The sequence below is a fragment of the Rhinopithecus roxellana genome, chromosome 12 (genome assembly GCF_007565055.1).
Source record: "Rhinopithecus roxellana isolate Shanxi Qingling chromosome 12, ASM756505v1, whole genome shotgun sequence".
Classification (NCBI taxonomy): Eukaryota; Metazoa; Chordata; class Mammalia; order Primates; family Cercopithecidae; genus Rhinopithecus; species Rhinopithecus roxellana.
The window spans coordinates 73,643,563-73,664,482 of NC_044560.1; the positions used below are offsets into that span (position 1 = coordinate 73,643,563).

Below are 20,920 nucleotides of genomic sequence, written 5' to 3' on the forward strand. Positions count from 1 at the left end.
TAAGTAGGTTTAATGAGGTGAGGAATCCCTCTGTGCCAACATGTAAGCCTGTAACTAGTTTAGCATTAAGTCCCTTCCTAATTGGTTAATTCCTGACTCAGGTCAGGGATTAATAAAAACTTAATATGAGTTGATCGGTTTTTGTATCTGACTTCTGCTTCCTCTAGGATTTTGGCTTTAAATCCTTCTCCCTTTAACCCTGAAACAGAAAGTTTTTCCAAGGAGTAGGTGATATCAGATGGAGGGAAACAAACAGAGGAGCGATCTGCTTTTGAATCTACTAAAAGGGTTATGAGCTCATATTTTTGCCCCACCTGTAAATTTATCAAGAACTTTTGGTGGGATTCGAGAGAAAAAATACATAGCCCCTGATCCCCCATTCTTCCTCAAAAGTCATGAGTGGAATAACTTCTTTTCCTTCTCCCAGTCAGAACATTCCCTCTTGAAGTGACCTTCTCTACCACATTTAAAACACTTATCCTGTCCTTCCTCTTTTCCTACTCTAGGATTCTTTGGTTTTGCTTCCCTATGCCCTTTATAGGGCGTGACAGATGAAGGCTTGGATCCTTTACAGGTTTTGGCCCCCTGGAAGGTTTGTTTAGAAGTGTGTGGGTTTGGAGCCCCCTGCTGGAAGGTGGATAACGTCATTTTTGCCTTCTGGTTTTGCTTCTCTTCATCCCTCCTCACATACACTATCTGAGCTTCTCTGAGAAGCTGACTCATAGGATGGTCTTTCCAATTCTCTATATTTTGTAATTTTTTCGAGATATCTGGCCAACCATTGGTGACAAAATGAAGCTTTAGCATTTTGTGCCCTAGTGGGTCTTCTAAATCTAAGTCTGCATATGTTCTCATTACTCTTTCAGTCTATCTACGAATTCCATAGGCCCTTCATCCTTCCTTTGTTGAATGTTGAATGCTCAGGAAAGATTTTATTTTTTTGGGGGGTACTGATTCCCAAATTTATTATCATTTCCCTAAGGTCTTGCATATTTTCCTGGTGAGCTGCACTGTTATTATCCCATTGGGGGTCTTAGATGGGGCATTTTTGGTCCACAGCTGGAACGTTTTGACCAAGAGGATGCTCATGTTCCCAGACTACCATAGCAGCCCTACAGATCATGTTCCTTTCTTCCTGAAAAGAGGATGTCCAGGATGGACATTAACTCAGCCCAAGTGTACAACTGAGGTCCTAAAAATTGGTCAATTTTATCTGCCACTCCATAAGGGTCATCTAACAGTTGCTTGAATTCTTTTTTTAAATTTTGAACTTCTGAGCTAGTTGAGGGAGCATTCACAAAGCCAATGGCCCCCCTCCTTGGGAAACCTCCCTTAAGGGGAAGAGGGTTGGGGCTGACTCCTTAGATGCAAGAGGAAAAAATCCTTTTTACATTGTTCTACCTCACACTACAGTCCTTTTAGGGAACGGTACTTAGGCTGCTAAGGAGCAGGCTGATGGGATGATAATTTCCAAGAACAAGGCTTGTACAGAGGAGGGGATTTGGAGTGGGGTCTGGGGCAGCAGTGGCTGCCTGAGGAGGGGGATTGGGGGTACTAAGCAGAGGAAGATGGTCCAGGGGATCCCATGCATTGAAGTCTTTAGGCATTGGAACGACCTTATTTTTCAGAGGTGCTAGATTGGGGTTTCCCCCGGTTCTCTCTAAAGGAAAAAGGAGGACAGGTCCTTGTCTCCAACAAAGAGCATAGTCCAGCTCTTCTTGACTGGACTTTTATCATTCACATATTGAATTAAAAGCGGACACATCACATCCTCATTTGACCCAAACTTTGGCCAGAAGACTGAGGGTTTGAGGATGGGTTCTTGAGTCCAAATAAAACAGCAACATTTTATCATTTGTTGCTTTTCCTTATGCTTAGTCCTTTCATTATCTTTCCAATATTTTAACATGAAACCTAAGGGACTATCAGGGGGAATATCATTGCTGTTACCTTTATCCTTTTTACCATCTGTCTTACTTGGAGCATTTCCCATTTGGGTGCTAGTCAGCTCAATCCATCATACTAGAGATTTCTTGCCTTTCCTACCTTGGAAGTTTGGGGTGAGGCCGAACCCATTATATTAGAGATTTCTTGCCTTCCCTCTCTGGAGAGGCTTAACCCCACCTATTGGAAGTCTCCTGCACTCTTCTCCTTTTGCTTCATCCTCTCTGGCCACTTCCTCAGAGGGAATTTAGGTCCCTGTTAGCACTGGCGGGTTCACTATAAGCTCCTGACCTGGACTCCTTTACAGGAGGGCCGCAATAAGCCATATGAGGTGACCATGGAATGCAGACTGGACTCCCTCACTCCACATTCAATGTCCTTGGATCTCATTCATGCACTTTCAACCTCCAAGATATCCTGACCACCAAGGAAATACTTTCTTGCACCTGCCACATTTCTTACCTTGGTCTGTGCACAGAGTTACCTGGTCACGGAAGTGTGTGAGGATCCTTCCACCCTCACTGCTGACAGTCCGTGTTTATTCATCACTCCAGGGGAAGTCTCAATCCCCTTGCCTCTGAGGCCATGGCAACAAGGCAGTCGGATACATCTCCTCATGACAGACGATGGGGGACCTCTCCCCAGAGAGAAAGTGAATCCCAGACGAGCCCCCAAGATCGTTGGAAATAAATGCTTGGTGCCGCAAAGAAGAATAAGCACTCTGGCAGAAAGCTTTCTCAGCAAGGCAATTTACTTCTGCAGAAGAGTGCCACTTGTGCCTGGCATGGCTGCAAGAGCACAATGAGCAAGGCAGAGCAGGGGTTTTTATCCCTAACACAGCAGATCCTGTAGCTGTGTCCTTTCCCCATTGGCTGGAGTCATACTGCATGATCTAACTGACCTGATTGGCTACTATTTAAAATTGAATAGGGCTTATTATGCGGGAAGGGAGAGACCGTCCGTTACAGTACAAGGCATGTCGCCCAGGGTGGAGTGAAGTGGCATGATCTTGGCTCACTACAACCTCCATCCCCTGGGTTCAAGCAATTCTCCTGCCTCAGCCTCCCAAGGAGCTGGGATTACTACACACGCCACCACCCACAACTAATTTTTTAATTTTTAGTAGAGATGGGGTTTTACCATGTAGGCCAGGCTGGTCTCAAACTCCTGACCTCAGGTGATCCACCCACCTTGGCCTCCCAAAGTGCTGGGATTATAGGCGTTGAGTCACCACGACTGGCCAATGCCACATATTTTTGCTTTTTTTTTTTTCTTTCTTTTTTTTTTGAGATGGAGTTTTGCTCTGTCGCCCAGGCTGGAGTGCAGTGGCCGGATCTCAGCTCACTGCAACCTCCGCCTCCCGGGTTTACGCCATTCTCCTGCCTCAGCCTCCTGAGTAGCTGGGACTACAGGCGCCCGCCACCTCGCCCGGCTAGTTTTTTGTATTTTTTAGTAGAGACGGGGTTTCACCATGTTAGCCAGGATGGTCTCGATCTCCTGAGCTCGTGATCCGCCCGTCTCGGCCTCCCAAAGTGCTGGGATTACAGGCTTGAGCCACCGCACCTGGCCTGTTTTTTTTTCTTTACACAGGTGCTAATGAACTCAGGTATAATTAACCCTAAGGGGTAAATTATTCACTAACTACAGTAATAGAGTCCAACTTTTATGAACAGGTTTTCAGTTCTTTGATATTGTCCTACATTCAGAAATCACTAATGAAACATACTGGAATGTGTGACATGAACAATGTCATGGAGATTAACATCCAGGTTTTTACATATTACATAGAACAACATGAAAGCTGGTACCATATGGGAACCAAAGGAACTGTCCCTGAGAACACAGAATTTTAAGGACATCAATTATTAAGAGGTTACATGGAAGCAGAAGTACTCCTAGATGTTTACATTATCTAGATAGAAAAATTCAACAGATGAGCCCCAGTGAGATAAGGAACATCCTTGACTGCTGTGGGTGATGGTCTTTCCATCCAAAGCAGAGATGTGAAACCTGACGGCTTTCAAAGGACCCCCCCCCCCCCCCCAGTGCTCTACATCTCAAAAGTTGCTCCCACAAATCTGGAATGCTATCTGTTCCTGAGGGATCAGGTCCCACCTGTGTCTCTGAGACACTGACTTGAGATGAGGCCAATTAGTTCAAGCATAAATGGCCTAAATCATCATCAGCTTCAGGTTGTGTTTTGGAGCTTGTCCACTTAAGAGGGTGATTAAAAATGGCTCATAAGACACATGCCTGGGACATGGGATTTTCTCCTTTGCTCTTAGCAGATTCTGGGCAACCCAATAATTAACCTTCTTGATTTCTCAACTTTCACATTTGTGAAAAAGGTGCCAGTGTCCGTGACATTTCCCCGAAGACACAGCCCTTGTCACCCCCTACAAAGTTCTGAAGTTGTGCGCAGGTGGGCCAGGTGGCAGATTTCTCTCAAAAGCAGCTGAGCTCGCACTCTGGCTAGAGAAGACAGAGGGCTGAGGCACAACGGACATTGTCTCCCACATCAGGACAGTTTCCATAGCAATTTGGGAAAGAAGGCAGCTCCCTGGGCTGGAGACGATGCAATGCTCTGGAAAGACCCTTAGGTGTGGGTGAGAGAGAAAACCCAGCTGCACAGGGTCAATGAGGGGAGGCCGAACCGCCCGATTTGGACAAAGGTAAAGTATACTTCCTAGCCTAACACCCTCCTCAATGCCCAGCCCAGACCTACCCTTCACGTCCCTAGCTGTATTCACTCTCCCTGGCAAGGGACCGGCACGCAATTGGCTGCCAGCAATGCTTCGGACAACAGTAAATACACCACTCTGCTCCTACCCCCAGGGCTACGCACCTCCCCGATGCATACTGGGATTGTAGTTCTGAAGCTACCTACCCATTGACTAAGAATGGTGAAGAGACTACAGCTCCCAGCATACCAAGAGCGGCGCGCAACGCCCTGCCCCTTCCTCTGGGCTGCCAACCGCCCCCGAGCCTGGTACAGGTTGGGATTGTAGTCCTGTAGCCTTCTAGCCAAAGGGCTGGGAGTTGCCATGAGACTACATCTCCCAGAAAGTTCAGCGAGGCGCGCGCCGCTCTGCCCCTTCCTCCAGTGATGCGTACAGTCCCTGATCCCTGTGCACGCTGGGATTGTAGTCCTGCAGCCCTGCGATCACTGGCCGGCGTTGGTTAAGAAATTTCAGCTCCCGGCATGGTGGGCTAAAGCTCCACCTTGAGCCTCGCTCCTCCATGCCTTCAGAGCACTTCCGCCACGCGGAGGGGGAACCTGGCTGTTCTTTAACCTCTCTTACCTGATGGGAGTGAACGTAGCCAGGGCAGCGTGTCTCACCAAGTAATTGTGATACCGCATCCCCCAACGTGCTGGCTTCCTGACTTCCAAAGTGCCGGAAGTTTGATTTCTCACAGAACTGCAAGGGTCCGGGATCGTTTCCCAGCCTGCTCAAAGTTGCCATGGTACTCACCCTCTGGGAAGTTGGAACACTCAGTGACACCATGTGTTCCTTGAAACTAATCTGTGTCACCTTTTAGGCTTTTGAGACCACTTGAACTCTGACTTTGTGGCATTTTTTACCAAATCTACTGAACTGGGTCAACTGTCTGATTTTACCTCCTTTTCCACACATGCTGGTTAGGTAATTAGTTGATTAGACATGGTTTCCTCCAAAAGGGCATTATCTCTTCCTGATTACCTCCAAGAGAAGGATGAAACGGGGTCTCTAAGGATCTATTTCCCAAATTTGAGATTCCACACTGATCATTCCTGGGCAAAATGTGACATTCTTTTCCATAACCACAATCTTAGGCCAACCTGAGTGCCATCCAGCCCAATGGGGCTTATGGGACTCCAACTTAGTTCTGGTTAAGTTTTATGTAAATATGCTTGTCTGTGTTTCACCTGACTCTACTACATAAAATGTCTAGGAGAAAATAGGAGTTGAGAAGAATACAGGTGAAATTACAGGTATTGGAATGGGACACACTGATTCTGTGGAGGTAGAGGGAGAACAACAACCTAAAACCCAGGGAATGAAGAACTTAAACCTCAGAAGCTATGGGGAATGGAGGGGCATTAATAAGTTTTTGTCTTTCTGAATTACTCGTCGTGCGACCCAGTAAAGAGTATGGGAATCCTGTTGGGCCAGGACAGGAGTAGTATTTGTTAGACCAGAACGTAAGGCAAGGGCTGTGAATTCATCTCCTCCTTTTGGCTCCCCACATTACCCTTTAGAATCCTTTGAGACTGTTCTATCTCTCTATGATGTAGGTGTGGAATTCTAGGGGGCAGCACGCACTCTCAATGCCCAGCTGTCTGAGACCACGGTTCCTTCAGGTGATGGATGATATGGTTTGGCTGTGTCCCCACCCACATCTCATCTTGAATTGTAGCTCCCGTAACTCCCGTGTGTTGTGAGATAAGAAGAAATAAGATAAGTAAAGTAAGATCAATTGAAACCTATGAAATGGAAGAAAATTTAAAATTAGGCAGATATTATGAACCAGGTGAGGAATAAATACATGTGTCAATAAGTATTTAATGTATCTTGTTTTAGATTTTATATTAAACAATAAAAACTAAAAAAAGTAGCATGGTAGTTTCACCATGATTTTATCAACCTGCAAAAAATAGATACACTTCTCCATTAGAGAATGCTGATTAGTTTCTGTCCACTAATTTGTGGATATCAGTCCTCCCTGGACTCAGGCTGAGAGAGTAAAGAGCTTCAGCTTTTTCTGAATTGAAGGGGGAGAATATAAATACATATTCATTTTGATACACTGTACAATATACAAACATATATGCATGATTATATGTTAATTTTTTTCTGATTATAAAGAAATGCATAACTGTCATAAGATATCCAAAAGGCATCAAATGTCTTACATGAAATATAATACATGAAATGTCAGTAATCTTGACCCTCAAGAAAACCCAGAGTTCGCCATTCTGAGTACATTGTTCAAGTTTCTTTCCTAGGACCACCACAGGTTCTGTCATTTACTACCACAATGAGTGTAAAAGTGTCTGACAAGTAGCAGACCTTTTCCCGCAGGAGTCACATTTTCTGTTTCCAGAGTGTTTTAAAATGTTTGTTTTTCTGTGCTGTAAAGAAATAGCACTTGAACATAAATGTAATTTATTTAGTGAGGTCATTTTTACTTCCTGCAGAAAGGGTATACCTGCCAGCAGTTTTGCCACGAGAGTACACCGAAAAAAAGAGACAGGGTTATTTATAACCTGACACATCCACCCTACTGCTGGAATAGGACCTCACATTCTGTATTTTTCCCGATTGTTTAGCAACTTAGAACTTTTTAAAAGAGACAAAGGTAGAGGAGAACAAAGGAAGGAGGAAGTAACTTGTGGAATGCTGAGAAAGGTAAAAACACTTTTAAATAAGGAAGAGGAACAGGCTATGACCTAATGCTTGCTTGGACCACTATAAGCATGCCAGGGCAAATATTTAGGAGCACAGGTCTTTGAATAAATTTTGCTTCTAAGAGAAGTTACTATTTATTCATGATCAAATGGGGAGGAAAGTCTTTGAAGAGGAGCCTCTACTTCACTTTTTACACAGAGTCCAGGATCTATAAGGCCCTAGCTGCTAAAAAAGCTCCCAGTTTCCTTCCCAGGGAAGGCTATGTTAATCCATCCTCTGTTTCTTCTCACCTTGGAAGAGTCAAAGTCTTGCCTAACCTAGCAGTGCTGTTTCTGGCTTTGAGTTTAGTTTCCTTGGAATTATCCTCATTTGGATTGGGCTGTGGTAAAGAGGAGTTTAGGTAACTCTCCTCTCTCTAGGCACAGAGCCCCACAGTCTATCCCTAACCTGTATTTGTGGGTCGTTCTCTCAGCTGAGGCTCTTCAGCCAGTGTCAAGAATGAACAGGAAGAACATAGCTCTTGGGGATGATTGCCACATTTCTCAAAGGCCCCTAAGGGCTATAAGCCATTTCCCACCCTCAATCTCAAAATGAAACCCAAACAAAGATACAGATTAGTATCCCTGATTACATACCAGCCAAACACATTTATTTTGTAATTCATTTTCCCCTGATCACCATTATGGTTGAATGCCTCTTTATGCTAGAAAAGTCCATTTGTATTTCTTTTACCATGGAATGTTTTTATAGGTTCTGTGTCTTCTTTTTATTAAGTTCATGTTTTTCTCTTCATTATCAGGAGTTCCTACCGTATTTTATTTGCATACCATTTCTCCCACATTATTCTAGAAGGCTGGAGCCTGTCCACGCATCCAAAAATAGATCTGTCCTGGATCTTTTCTCACAAGTCAGCCAGCTGTCAAGACACCTGAGTTGTGATTCTTTCACCTGGCAGAGTCTCTCATCAACACATGAACTGAGCTTCCTCTTATCTTATGGACAGCCGATGTGTGGAGGTGGATTTATGAATCAGCCTCACACTGCACTCAAGCACTTTGGCCAGGACTCAATGCTCAATGCCAAGATGAAAATCAGCAAACTAGCAGTTTGCTTTTATGATGTTCTCCAGCCTGCAACCAAGACACTTATCCTGGCCACTTCTTCAACTCTGACTTAAGGTTGTGCTGATGTAAATGCAAACCCAGCTCTGTGTCTACCAAACATCTATGTGGCTAGGACTGCAAATACTAAGCACCAGGCAAGAGGTCTCCCCAGTTTCCAACCAGACTTTGTAGAATTTCCCCAAAATACTGACTTGTCCTCTTTCAGACCCTATCTCCCAAAGAGAATCAGAGAGGGGCTCTGGAAGCCGTTTAGACTGGCCTCTTCCCTAGTGAAAATAGACTTGGATACAAAAACGTAACCTACTGACCTCAAAGACACCAGCCCAGATACTGCACACTGACCTCCTGCCTCCCTAGGACAGACGTCATCTGAACCAGATCAAAGCCCGCACTGTTCCTCCATGTGCAGGTTTCAGACATGTGCCAGAACAGCCCTCCAGAATTGTCTGGAGATGGGACAAGAGGTGGTGGAGCTACAGGTTCAGAATGGCTGCCTCATCCCTCCCTCCTGAAAAGTCTATACCTGCTGATTAGAGCTCTCGCAACTTAAGGAGCTTAGCCCTCCCTGAGTAAGTGTTCCCTAAGAGGACCTTCTGATCTTTTTCTATGCTGAGCAGGGTATGCAGGAATGACACCCTCTATGCTGGTGACAGCCTCTATAACACCCTCTATGTTGGTGAAAAGCAGTGGTTTGGGGGCTTGGCTACATACTGTAATCACCCTGAGAGCTTTAAACCATATTGTTGCCCAGATCCAACTTCAAGGATTCTAATTTAATTGGTCTGTTGCAACCTGGGCTTAAGGGATTTTAAGTTTCCATCCTGCCCCACCCTGCCAGTCATTCTCCACCATCTCCTGAACCCCCTCCCCCCCACACTGCAATGGCGTGATCTCCACTTACTGCAACCTCCGCCTCCCAGGTTCAAGCCATTCTCCTGCCTCAGCCTCCCGAGTAGCTGGGATTACAGGTGTGTGCCATCATGTCCGGCTAATTTTTGTATTTTTAGTAGAGATGAGGGTTGCACCATGTTGGCCAGGCTGGTCTCGAACTCCTGACCTTAGGTGATCCGCCCGCCTCAGCCTCCCAAAATGCTGAGATTACAGGCGTGAACCACCGCTCCCTGCCCCACAGGTGATTTTTATTTGCCAGGGGTAAGAAGCGCTGGATCTGATGAGGAATGCATTAGCTGTGAGTGATTTTCATGTATGCTGGGGAGATTTGCCTCATGGCAACTCTGGAGATTGGGGTTTTAGAAAACATCCTTGCCCTGTTAAAAATTAGAAGATGACTTCAAGACATTTTTAGCTACTTGGCTAAATTGCAGAAAGAGAAAATGCCTTCTTCAGAGATCTTTTTTTTTTAAAACAGGGTTTCACTCTGTCACCCAGGCTGTAATGCAGTGGTGTGATCGTGGCTCACTGCAGTTTTGACCTCCCAGGCTCAAGTGATCCTCCCACCTCAGCCTTCTGAGTAGCCAGGACTACAGGCGTGCACCACCAGGCTTGGCGAAATTTTTAATTATTTTTTGCAGAGATGGGGTCTCGCTATGTTGCCAGAGCTGGTCTTAAACACCTAGCCTCAAGTGATGCTCCCGCCTCAGCCTCCCTACTAGCTCGAACTACAGGCACAGGCTACCATGCCTGGTTTGTTTTTTAAAATGTGGCTACTAGAAAATTTAAAATTCATATGTGCCTCACAGTTTCTTTCTTAGAGAATTGCCTCCCTTGTGACATCTCAGGCTGCCTGCTCAAAAGACTGGAGGCTAGGAAAGTGATGAAATCTGAAATTTTAAAATAATTGTCATTATATTGTTTCCATTTGTGAATAGCATATGTCTATTATTCACATATAAAGATAACCTTATATACAAAGTTAAATGCAAATGTTCCCCAGGCAGGGCCAGTTTCCAGTGAAGGAAGGAAGGGCGCCAGAAAAGAGTTCAGGAAAAACCTGCAACTCCTGCCTTTTTCAACCCATTCTCAGATCACGTCTCCTGTCACTCATGACCTGAGGGGACGCGGCGTGGAACTGTATCCAATCATGGGCGTTGGAGTGGGAACTGTCCAATCAGATGCGCAGCCAAGGTAGAGGGGGCGGTGTCCTGGAGCTGGCGGGGCCTTTGTCTCGCTCCAGCCAGAGCTCAGGGTCCGTCTTCATTGCTTAGTATCCTCTGCGCTAGGAGGTCTCGGTGACTCTGTCGCAGCCTCTGTCGCCCTCTGACCTGCAGATGCTGTGAGATCCAGAGCTAAGACTCCGGGACATCCCGGAAGCCGAAAAATGGTGAGTGTGCCAGGCCGCGCGTCCCGAGGTGGGGGCAGGGCTGATTGAAAGCGGCCGGAACCGGCTGTGACGGGACCGGGGCCTCCCCGCTGTCAGCTGCGGGGTCTGCGGACTGGAGTCCCCGCAGGCACAGCTCGGCCCTCGGTCCCCTCCGGGCACAGGGTGCGAGGTGGGCCAGCAACCGGGAATCCGGGCAGGCATCCCGTTCCCTTCTCCCGCATCCCGCCCGGAGCCCACCCTGGGAAGCGCCGCGCGCGTTCTCGCGTCTGCCCGGATTGCGGGGACAATGGAAGGGTCCTCAGGGCCGAGTCCAGACCCCGAGTGTGGTTTGTGCGTGGGAAGTGCTGTGATCCCGGGGGTCCTCAGTCTTTTCCTTCTCCTGTTAAAAAACAATGGGAGTCACCTTTAAAATGTTAAAAACTTACTGAAGTTAACAGTGATTCATGATCGGAGAGCACCCAGCCACGGTTTGTGGTTTGGGGTCCAACCGAAGGGCTTGAAGGAAAGTTTTTTCATAGGTGAAGGAAGAAGCAAACCGAATTCAGTAACTGACTAGTTCCAGTTATGTGATCATCTTATTTAGACTATTCAGGTTGTCATTGCCTGGTTATGTAATCAGAAGTTAATTGAAGGTTTGTGGTTGCCTAAATCTGAATTTTGTTTCCCCCTAAGGTAGCAATTTACAAGAAATGTATTTGCGTGTGTGTATGTGTTTTAATGTAGGAACTCAGGGCACTAGAGCCACCTCAACTGCCTGCTATTTAATTAACACTCCACAGGAGAAGTGATTTTCTCGTGTATTCTCCAAATGTGTGACAAGCAGAGTCTCAAATCTACCACTCTGTTGCCCCAGCCTAACTCTGGCTTGCAGTCGAATTTTAAATTTTCAGTTCTTTCTTGACATTCTTCAGCACCAACTTCCCCTCTCTAATTTACATTATCAACTCTTAGTCCTTTTTTGTACATTTCAGATACAGTATTTTGATTAATCATTATTTCAAAGAGCAGCGAATGCACTTTTTAGAAAAATAAATGTTTTTCATTTGCAAACATTTTGCAGGAGATGAAAGCAGAGAATAATCCCAGCACTCCACTGTGGAAAAAAAAAGGTTGAAGTTCCACTTTGGAAGCTTCACAGGGCAATTCATCCTCAGCCACCCTGTGTTATTTTCCTGGTTTTGAGTTTCAGAACTGTCCGGGGATGACACGAGATGCATACAGTGGCTGTGTCTCCTGAGGTGTCTAGTGAATATCAGCCCCTGGGTCATCTCTCAGGGGCAGCCTGAGGTATGGGAATGGTGCCTCTCTGTAGAGTGATTGGTGCATTGTGCCTGGGAGAAATCAGGTATACCTTTCCTCTAAAAGCAAATCCGTTAGGACATTAAGATTTTCTTCCCCAGCTCCCAGTTTCCATTTCTTAGAGGTACAGTGCTGGCCAGGCAATTGGATGCTGGTATTGAGGAAAAAATTTTCTCAGATTGGTGAAGAGAGAAAAAAATATCCCCAAGAACGAAGAACACCCAACCCAGTGAGGCAGTGCACAAACCTGCAAAGCAAAATGCATCTAAGGGACACAGTGGGGCACAGCACAGTGGCTCTTGGTAGTACGGTTATTGTCCACTTCAGTGAGCAGGACGGGGGTGGGAAAATGTCCCAAGTGATAGAATGGCTTGACTTGACATCTGAGTCAGATATGTCTGTGTTCCAATCAGCATTGTCGCTTCCTGAGTTTGTCACTTTGGAAAGATTTCTTTACTTATTTTAACTTCAGTTTTTAATTAAGTGTAAATTACATTTTATCAGTAGAGCTTGAAAGGCAATCTGTACTGGCAACCTGGTTTTTTCACCAACCCAGGCTTCTGTGCCACCTGATCATAGTCTCATCTACCTACATGGACACAGGAAGAAGTCAGAGCATAACCTCTCCTGGGACACGATCTATCGCATGAACCAGTCCTTCCCTAAGCCTGCACTGTCCCACCCATGGTTTCTTGATAGCAACTTTACCTCGTTTGCCTTTTAGTTCCACCCACAAACCCTTTTTTTATGTGCACATAGTGTGCCCAATGCCACCCCTCAGTTGTCTGAATCCAGCACCTACTGGAATTCAGATGTCCAGTAGTTCAAGACCATGGGCCTAGACCTACCTTTTGCAGAAGCAAATGCAAATTAGAAATAAGAGGCTTCATTCCCCCACTTGAAAATGAGGGAAGACATTTTGTTCTTTTGCCTTTTCTTAAAGGTTATAATTTAGAAAATGTTATTATTGATTGATTAATTTATTTTTTTGAGACAGAATCTCACTCTTCCACTTAGGCCAGAGTACGACGGCGTGATCATAGCTCACTGTAACCTTGAACTATTGGGCTTAAGCAGTCTTACTGCCTCAGCCTGCCAATTACCAAGGACTACAGGCATGCACCAACTTGCCTGCCTAATTTTTTTTTTTTTTGTAGAGACAGCATCTCACCATGTTCCCCGAACTGGTGTCAAACACCTGACCTCAAGAGATCCTCCTGCCTTGGCCTCCCAAAATGCTGGGATTACAGGCATGAGCCACCGTGCCTGGCCTAGACAACTTTTATATGTACCATTTTTCTCTGCTTCTTCAAAATATATGTAAATTGGAGTTTCACTCTTGTTGCCCAGGCTGGAGTGCAATGGCATAATCTCAGCTCACTGTAGCCTCTGCCTCCTGGGTTCAAGCGATTCTCCTGCCTCAGCCTCCCGAGTAGCTGGCATTACAGGTGCCCGTCACCACACCTGGCTAATTTTTTGTATATTTAGTAGAGACAGGGTTTCATCATGTTGGCCATTCTGGTCCTGAACTCCTGACCTCAGGTCATCTGCCCACTTCACTCCAGCTTGAACAACAGGAGTGAAACTTTGTCTTAAAAAAACAAAAAGTGAACACAAAGGATAAGATTTAATTCAGCAATCCAGAAAGCTAAAGGGTCACAGATACTGAAGGGTATCTCTTTAGTATCTGGACAGAGAAAAACAATAGGTGTTTTCGGTAGAAAACTGATGATCCAAGGTAATTACTAATATGTGGAGGCCGAAGTGCTTATGCTGCAATAGCAAGACCAGCTTAGAGTATGCCCTGTACCTTGGTTTCTATTTGTTTTTTAAGAACAGTTGGCATAGTTATATGTACGCTTGTGTAGGCAAACTGCATCCATTTAAATTAAACAGTATTTTTTCGGCCGGGTGCAGTGGCTCACGCCTGTAATCCCAGCACTTTGGGAATCTGAGGTGGGAGTATCACCTGAGGTCAGGAGTTCAAGACCAGCCTGGCCAACATAGTGAGACTCCGTCTCTACTAAAAATACAAAAATTAGTTGGGTGTGGTGGCAAGCGCCTGTAATCCCAGCTACTTGGGAGGCTGAGGCAGGAGAATTGCCTGAACCTGGGAGGCAGAGGTTGCAGTGAGCCGGGATCATACTCCAGCTTGTGCAACAGAGCGAGACTCCGTCTCAAAAAAATAAAAATAAGATAAACAGTATTTTGTACAATAGTGTGAATATAACAGCACAATATTTATTTTGGACAAACCCCTTTAAAATAATGATTTTAATATTATGCATTCTTTTGAAATATAAATTATTTTAACTGAATTGATATTACAGATAATTTTCTAATACTCATACATTATGACTAACATATTAAAATTATTTATCCTAAGATATTTATTTCTTAAAAGAAAATAGGCCGGACATGGTGGCTCATGCCTGTAATCACAGCAATTTAGGAAGCTGAGGCGGGTGGATCACGAGGTCAGGAGTTCGAGACCAGCCTGGCCAACATGGTGAAACACTGTCTCTACTAAAAATACAAAAATTTGCTGGGCGTGGTGGTGGGCACCTGTAATCTCAGCTACTCGGGAGCCTGAGGCAGGAGAATTGCTTGAAACAGGTAGGCAGAGGTTGCAGTGAGCCAAGATCATGCTACTGCACTCCAGCCTTGGCAACAAGAGCAAAACTCCGTCTCAAAAAAAAAAAAAAAAGAAAAGAAAAAATATAGTAACAAATTGTTACAATAGATATTAACCCCACCTCTGTCACATCAATTAATATGTTTATTAATTAATCCAACAGGTATGATTAGAGGTCAGCATGATTTTAGTGTCTATATATACATATATGTATTTGAGAAAGAATTTCAGTCTGTTGATTAGGGTAGAGTGCAGTGGCACGATCTCGGCCATTGCAACCTCTACCTCCCAGGTTCAAGCAATTCTCATGCCTCACCCTCCCAAGTATCTGGGATTACATGTATGCACCAACATGCCTGGCTAGTTTTTGGATTTTTTAGTCGAGGCAGGGTTTCGCCATGCTGGCCAGGCTGGTCTCAAACTTTTGACCTGAGGCGTTCTGCCCACCTCAGCCTCCCAAAGTGCTTGGATTACAGGCATGAGCCACTGGGACTGACCTTATTTTTTCTTTTCTTTTTTTTTTTTGGAGACGGAGTTTTGCTCTTGTTGCACAGACTGCAGTGCAATGGTATGATCTTGGCTCACCGCAACCTCTGCCTCCCAGGTTCAAGTGATTCTCCTGCCTCAGCTTCCTGAATAGCTAGGATTACAGGCATGCGCCACCACGCCTGGCTAGTTTTGTATTTTTAGTAGAGATGGGGTTTCCCCATGTTGGTCAGGCTGGTCTTGAACTCCCAACCTCAGGTGATCCATCCGCCTCGGCCTCCTAAAGTGTTGGGATTACAGGCGTGAGTCACCACACCTGGCCCTATTTTTTCATTTTATTAACTTAGGCATGCAGCATTTACAGAACTAATAAATGCAATGGATGCAGTCACCCACCCATGGATGATAACAGCTCTTCAGTTAGCTGTGCCACAAGCTCAGATATAATTCCAATATGTGAACAACGTTGGTTTCCTGTTCCTTATCAGAAGATGCCGGTGAATGTTGTTAGATGGCTTCCAATATAAATCCCCAGTCCAGTGGCCAGCAGATGAGACAGCAGCAAAGATGGAAGAAAAACCTCTAGAAATTCTACGTAGAATTTGTATCTGTTTTTCAGAATGCGTGTGTTTTTCATGCTGAGAGAAGCTGTGCACTTTGGTTCTTAAAGAGAAACACATTGGGGGGAATTTTTTCTTGCTCACTTAAAAAGTCCTATATCGAATCTGAGTATTCCTTCAATATACTTTCAACTTCTTTCTCTCAATATGATCTTCCACAGACTAATAACTGTTTTTCTCTCCAATGCCTTGGGTGTTTCAGAATCTCTGTTGGTGCCTTGTGTCTGTGAGTGAGATGGGCTGTCACGATGACAACTCGTGGAGCAACTCCGTCCAGACTTCATGCTGGGCATCCAATAGTACTTTTTCCATGTCATCGTTATCAGTAGAAACTGAAGCTGGAGGCCAGGCGTGGTGGCTCATGCCTGTAATCCCAGCACTTTGGGAGGCCAAGGCAGGAGGATCACTTGAGGTCAGGAGTTTGAGACTAGTCTGACCAACATGACAAAACCCTGTCTCTACTAAAAATACAAATAATTAGCCAGGCGTGGTGGTGGGCGCCTGTAGTCCCAGCTACTGGAGAGGCTGAGGGAGGAGAATCGCTTGAACCCGGCAGGTGGAGGTTGCAGTGAGCCGAGATCGCGTCACTGCACTTTAGCCTGGCTGACAGAGCAAGACTCTGTCTCAAAAAGAAAACCCCCAGAAACTTAGGCTGGAACACCCTTTTCATTTCCATTATTGTGAAAATATAATTCTAACCACAAATGCTCCAGGTACTCCTCCTGCAGCCCAGGGCTCTGCTCTGTGGCATGGTGCTGGAGCACAGATGCAGCAATGAGGGTCTGTGTGGGCTGCAGGCTGTAGGCTAAGCTTCACGGGCAGGAACACCATGGCCCAGCACTCTGAGTCAGGAACCATTGATTTAATATATAAATAGCCAAGAACATAGATCCCTCTTCCACAGTTTCTTTTTTCTTTTTTTGAGACGGAGTCTCCCTCTGTCACCCAGGCTGGAGTGCAAATAGCGTGATCTTGGCTTACCGCAATCTCCACCTCCCAGGTTCAAGCGATTCTCCTGCCTCAGCCTCTCGAGTAGGTGGGATTACAGGCGCCTACCACAACGTCTGGTTAATTTTTTGTATTTTTAGTAGAGACGGGGTTTCACCACGTTGGCCAGGCTTGTCTTGAACTCCTGATCTCGGTTGATCTGCCCACCTCGGCCTCCCAAAGTACTGGAATTACAGTATTGAACCACCGCACCTGGCACCACAGTTTCTAGAGAGGAGTAAAACCCTACCTTCACCAGGTACCTGAATTTCGCTCCAAGTTGCAAAACCACCTCCTGTCATGAAGATGTGGGAAGTTTATCTTTTATAGAATATAGTCAACTGACCTCCCCAATTCCCAGGTGGATTTAGGATAAACTACAACAAGTGAGTGCTGTCACATCTTCTTCTGGAGGTCTAATTATGACAAGCTTCTTTCTATCTTTGCAATCTCTTAGCAAATTGCCTGCAATTAATGTCACATTCTGACTTAATTGTGTAATCATACAGTTTTTGCTTTCTCTTCTGCCACTGTGGAGAGTTTTTCTGGGGTTGGAGATGATTGTGCTTTTAATTACATTTTCAAAACACTGTCCGAAAAGACCAGGTATGATGTAAACATATAAGGTACCCATCAGACTTCACCCTAGAGGGTCTTTCCCTGTTGGGCTTCCAGTCACAGCCTGCAATTGTGCAAACCCCAAATGTGCAGGCAAAATGGTCTCTGCTTATTTGTGTTCTATAGTCCCTTGTAGAGCAGTCAGATCAGATTTCTACAAAAATAACTTTACAGGGCAGCAATCAACCGTTCCATCTCTTTCAATGTCCCTGGCATCTTCAGATCTGAAATGAATTCAGAGACAATTAGGGCCTAGAAACCCTGTAATCCCAGCCACTCAGGAGACTGAGGTGGGAGACTTGCTTGAACCAAGGATTCAGTTTGCAGCGAGCCACGATCTTGCCACTGCACTCCAGCATGGGTGACAAAGTGAGACTGTCTCCAAAAAAAAAAAAAAATTCCGCTGCTCACTACTGCTATTCAAAGTGTATATTCAAGCCAACTTGAATCTATGCTTCTGGGTTGCTGTTCTTGCTGTTCTCAAACGTGTCACATATGAACTCTCTACTTTTACCTCATTTTTTTTTTGGTTGACATATCATTTCTAATGCGTTAAAGGAATCTCCATGACAGGATCTCTCCTCTGGTTTTGCACAGCATGCTATAACACCCGATAATGTACAGCCAGGTTGATGTCACTAGAAACTATATATAAGCACTGGCTTCTGGGACTCATGAGACAGGGCCTGACTTTGGATTGAGAATGTACAGAAAGCCCATAGGAAACATTTTCTGCATCATGGCAGGTCAGCATCAACATCTTAGAGCCCCACCCTTCAAAGTGTGGTCCTTGAAAATTTTCAGATCTTGTCCTCTGACCTGCTGCAGTTGTGTGAGAGGCTCTTGGTGTAAATAGAATCTGATGGCAGAATCACCCCAGCAGTGGGGGGTCCAGGCCACAAAATATCTACTGCCATGACCATAACAACCATACCTACCTGTAAGCTGTGATACTGGAGTAAAATGTTCCTGTCATTCCTCTTACCCAAGCTAACTGATTACGGACAGGTGATATCACATATGGGTTTAGGATCTGAAGCTCTACCAGGGAAGTTCCATTGTCTATTCTATTCCCACAGAATCAGTCTCAGTGTTTCCTGTTTGGATTGCCATGGGGACGTCAACCCAGGGTGACTGGAGACCCTCTTCCCAGCACCTGAGAGTCTTTGAGACATCTGAGGATGTCGTGTGCAGACTGGGGTGAGGCTGACAAGAGGGTCTAATTCTGCTACCATCTAAGAGGGAGGGGAATAAGTCATTCAGTGTTTCTTCTCTTTCTCATAAAAATCATCTCTTTGGTTGGTTCCTAGATGGGAGTTGTTCCAGTTTTCACTTGAGTGAAAAACAAGGAGGAGAGCTGGAGACTGAAACTGATCAGCCAATTGCTTTCATTTCCTATGGCAATTAGAAAAACAGATGAGGCACTCATAATCTCTGCCATCTAGGAACTGTGTCTGTGGCAAATGAATAAATGACTGAATTTCACATCATGGGGTCAGTACAAAAAAGGGATGTGTGCAGGGGATTTAGGGCCACTTTCCTTATGTTGGGAACTCTGATGTCACCATCTGAAGGGCCACTCATGAACAGAAGAGTTGCTATTATTATAGTTATTTTTTCTTTTCTATTTTTTGAGGTGGAGTCTCGCTCTGTTGCCCAGGCTGGAATGCAGTGGTGCGATCTTGGCTCACTGCAACCTCTGCCTACCGGGTTCCAGTGATTTTCTCCTGTCTCAGCCTCCTGAGTACCTGGGATTACAGGCGTGCACCACCACTCCCGGCTAATTTCTGTATTTTTAGTAGATATGGGATTTCACCATGTTGGCCAGGCTGGTCTCAAACTCCTGAACTTAGGTGATCCACCCACCTCAGTCTCCCAAAGTACTGGGATTACAGGCGTGAGCCACCGCACCCGGCCCTATAGTTATTATTTCTATTGCTTTTACCTTGCTAAGACTAAATATTTAGCTTCTAAATATTTTTGTTTTGTTTGAGACAGGGTCTCACTCTATCGCCCAGGCTGGAGTGCAGTGGTGTGATCTCCGCTCCCTGTAAACTCTGCCTCCCAAGTTCAAGCAGTTCTCCCACCTCAGCCTCCCAAGTAGCTGGGGCTACAAGTGTGCGCCACCATAGCCGGCTAATTTTTGTATTTTTAGTAGAGATGGGGTTTCACGATGTTGGCCAGGATGGTCTCAAACTCCTGACCTCAGGTGATCCACCTGCCTTGGACTCCCAAAGTGCTGGAATTACGAGCATGAGCCACCATGCCTGGCCTATTCCATGCATTAAAAAAAAAAAAAAGACTTGGCGCAGTGGCTCATGTCTATAATCCCAGCACTTTGGGAGGCCGAGGCAGGAGGATCTACTGAGGTCAGGAGTTTGAGACCAGCCTGGCCAATATGGCGAAACCCCATCTCTATCAAAAATAGAAAATTAGCTGGGCATGGTGGCAGGCACCTATAATCCCGGCAACTCAAGAGCTGAGGCAGAATAATTGCTTGAACTGGGGAGGTGGAAATTGCAGTGAGCCGAGATCGTGCCACTGCGCTGTAGCCTGGGCAACAGAGCAAGACTCTGTCTCAGAAAAAAAAAAAAATCAGTGCTAGAACAAGAAGAAATATAAATGCTGGGCTTTTCATATAAATCCAGGGAATTATGGGACAGTTAGTACTCACCTCCCAGGGTGTTATGAGGACAAATTCACATTATATCATCTTCCCAGCACAGTGCTCTGTAGCGTGCTTCTGAGCACACAGCGCATGCTCCATAAACATCACATTAATGCATGTGCACATGTTGTTTTCCAAATGCAGACTTACTCAGACATAAGCTGCCTTCTCCAGCCTCTGTAAACTTTAAAGGACCAGCAGAGAATGCCATGTTTTAGGATAGTGATTGGTGGTTTTTATTTCGGACCAAAAGCATTTGTGTTGTAAGAAGAGTATGGGTTTAAGGGACTGTGTGCTGTGGCGCTTTGTCTAGTTGAGTGCTCTTGTAAGTGACATAGGGCAAGCAGGGTCAGCATTAGCTGTGAATGAAGCCAATCCATGGACTCCTTTCAAACCTGCAGAATTGGCTGGGCACAGTGAATCACACCTGTAATCCTAGCACTTTGGGAGGCTAAGAAGGGCAGATCACCTGAGGTCAGGAGTTCAAAATCAGCCTGGCCAATATCGTGAAAGGTCATCTCTACTAAAAATACAAAAATTAGTCATCCAGGCATAGTAGCATGTGACTGTAGTCTCAGCTACTCGAGAGGCTGAGGCAGGAGAATCACTAGAGCCTAGAAGGCAGAGGTTGCAGTCAGCCGAGATCATGCCACTGCACTCCAGCCTGGGCAACAGAGTAAGACTCTGTCTCAAAAAAACCAAACAAACAAAAACCCTGCAGAATCAAATTAGAGTGGGGCCTGAAATACCAGATGATTTCTCTGCATATTAAAGTTTAAGAGGCAATTCTTAGCTAAGTGGTTATCAGCTCATCACATTCCAGTTAGGATTAAGTGGCCAGTTTGAAGAAATACCCTCACTTGTGCCC

The 20,920-nt window shown here is 45.3% G+C and overlaps 1 protein-coding gene across 2 annotated transcripts in view; it reads left to right on the plus strand.

The window, feature by feature from the left end:
• The first annotated feature begins 10,578 nt into the window (after positions 1 to 10,578).
• The window catches only part of ZNF682 (zinc finger protein 682), a 32,493-nt gene continuing 22,151 nt past the window's right edge, over positions 10,579 to 20,920 (plus strand). The window contains exons 1-2 of one of the 2 annotated variants that reach the window (XM_030912878.1): positions 18,464 to 18,584; positions 18,695 to 18,878. Coding sequence is in view for 1 of the 2 variants with exons in the window: in XM_030912877.1 (XP_030768737.1) it covers positions 10,737 to 10,739 (3 nt within the window). In the remaining variant the exon portion in view is untranslated. Of the gene's footprint in view, positions 10,740 to 18,463; positions 18,585 to 18,694; positions 18,879 to 20,920 lie in introns of those variants that run through there. The other variant, XM_030912877.1, reaches the window with a different exon arrangement.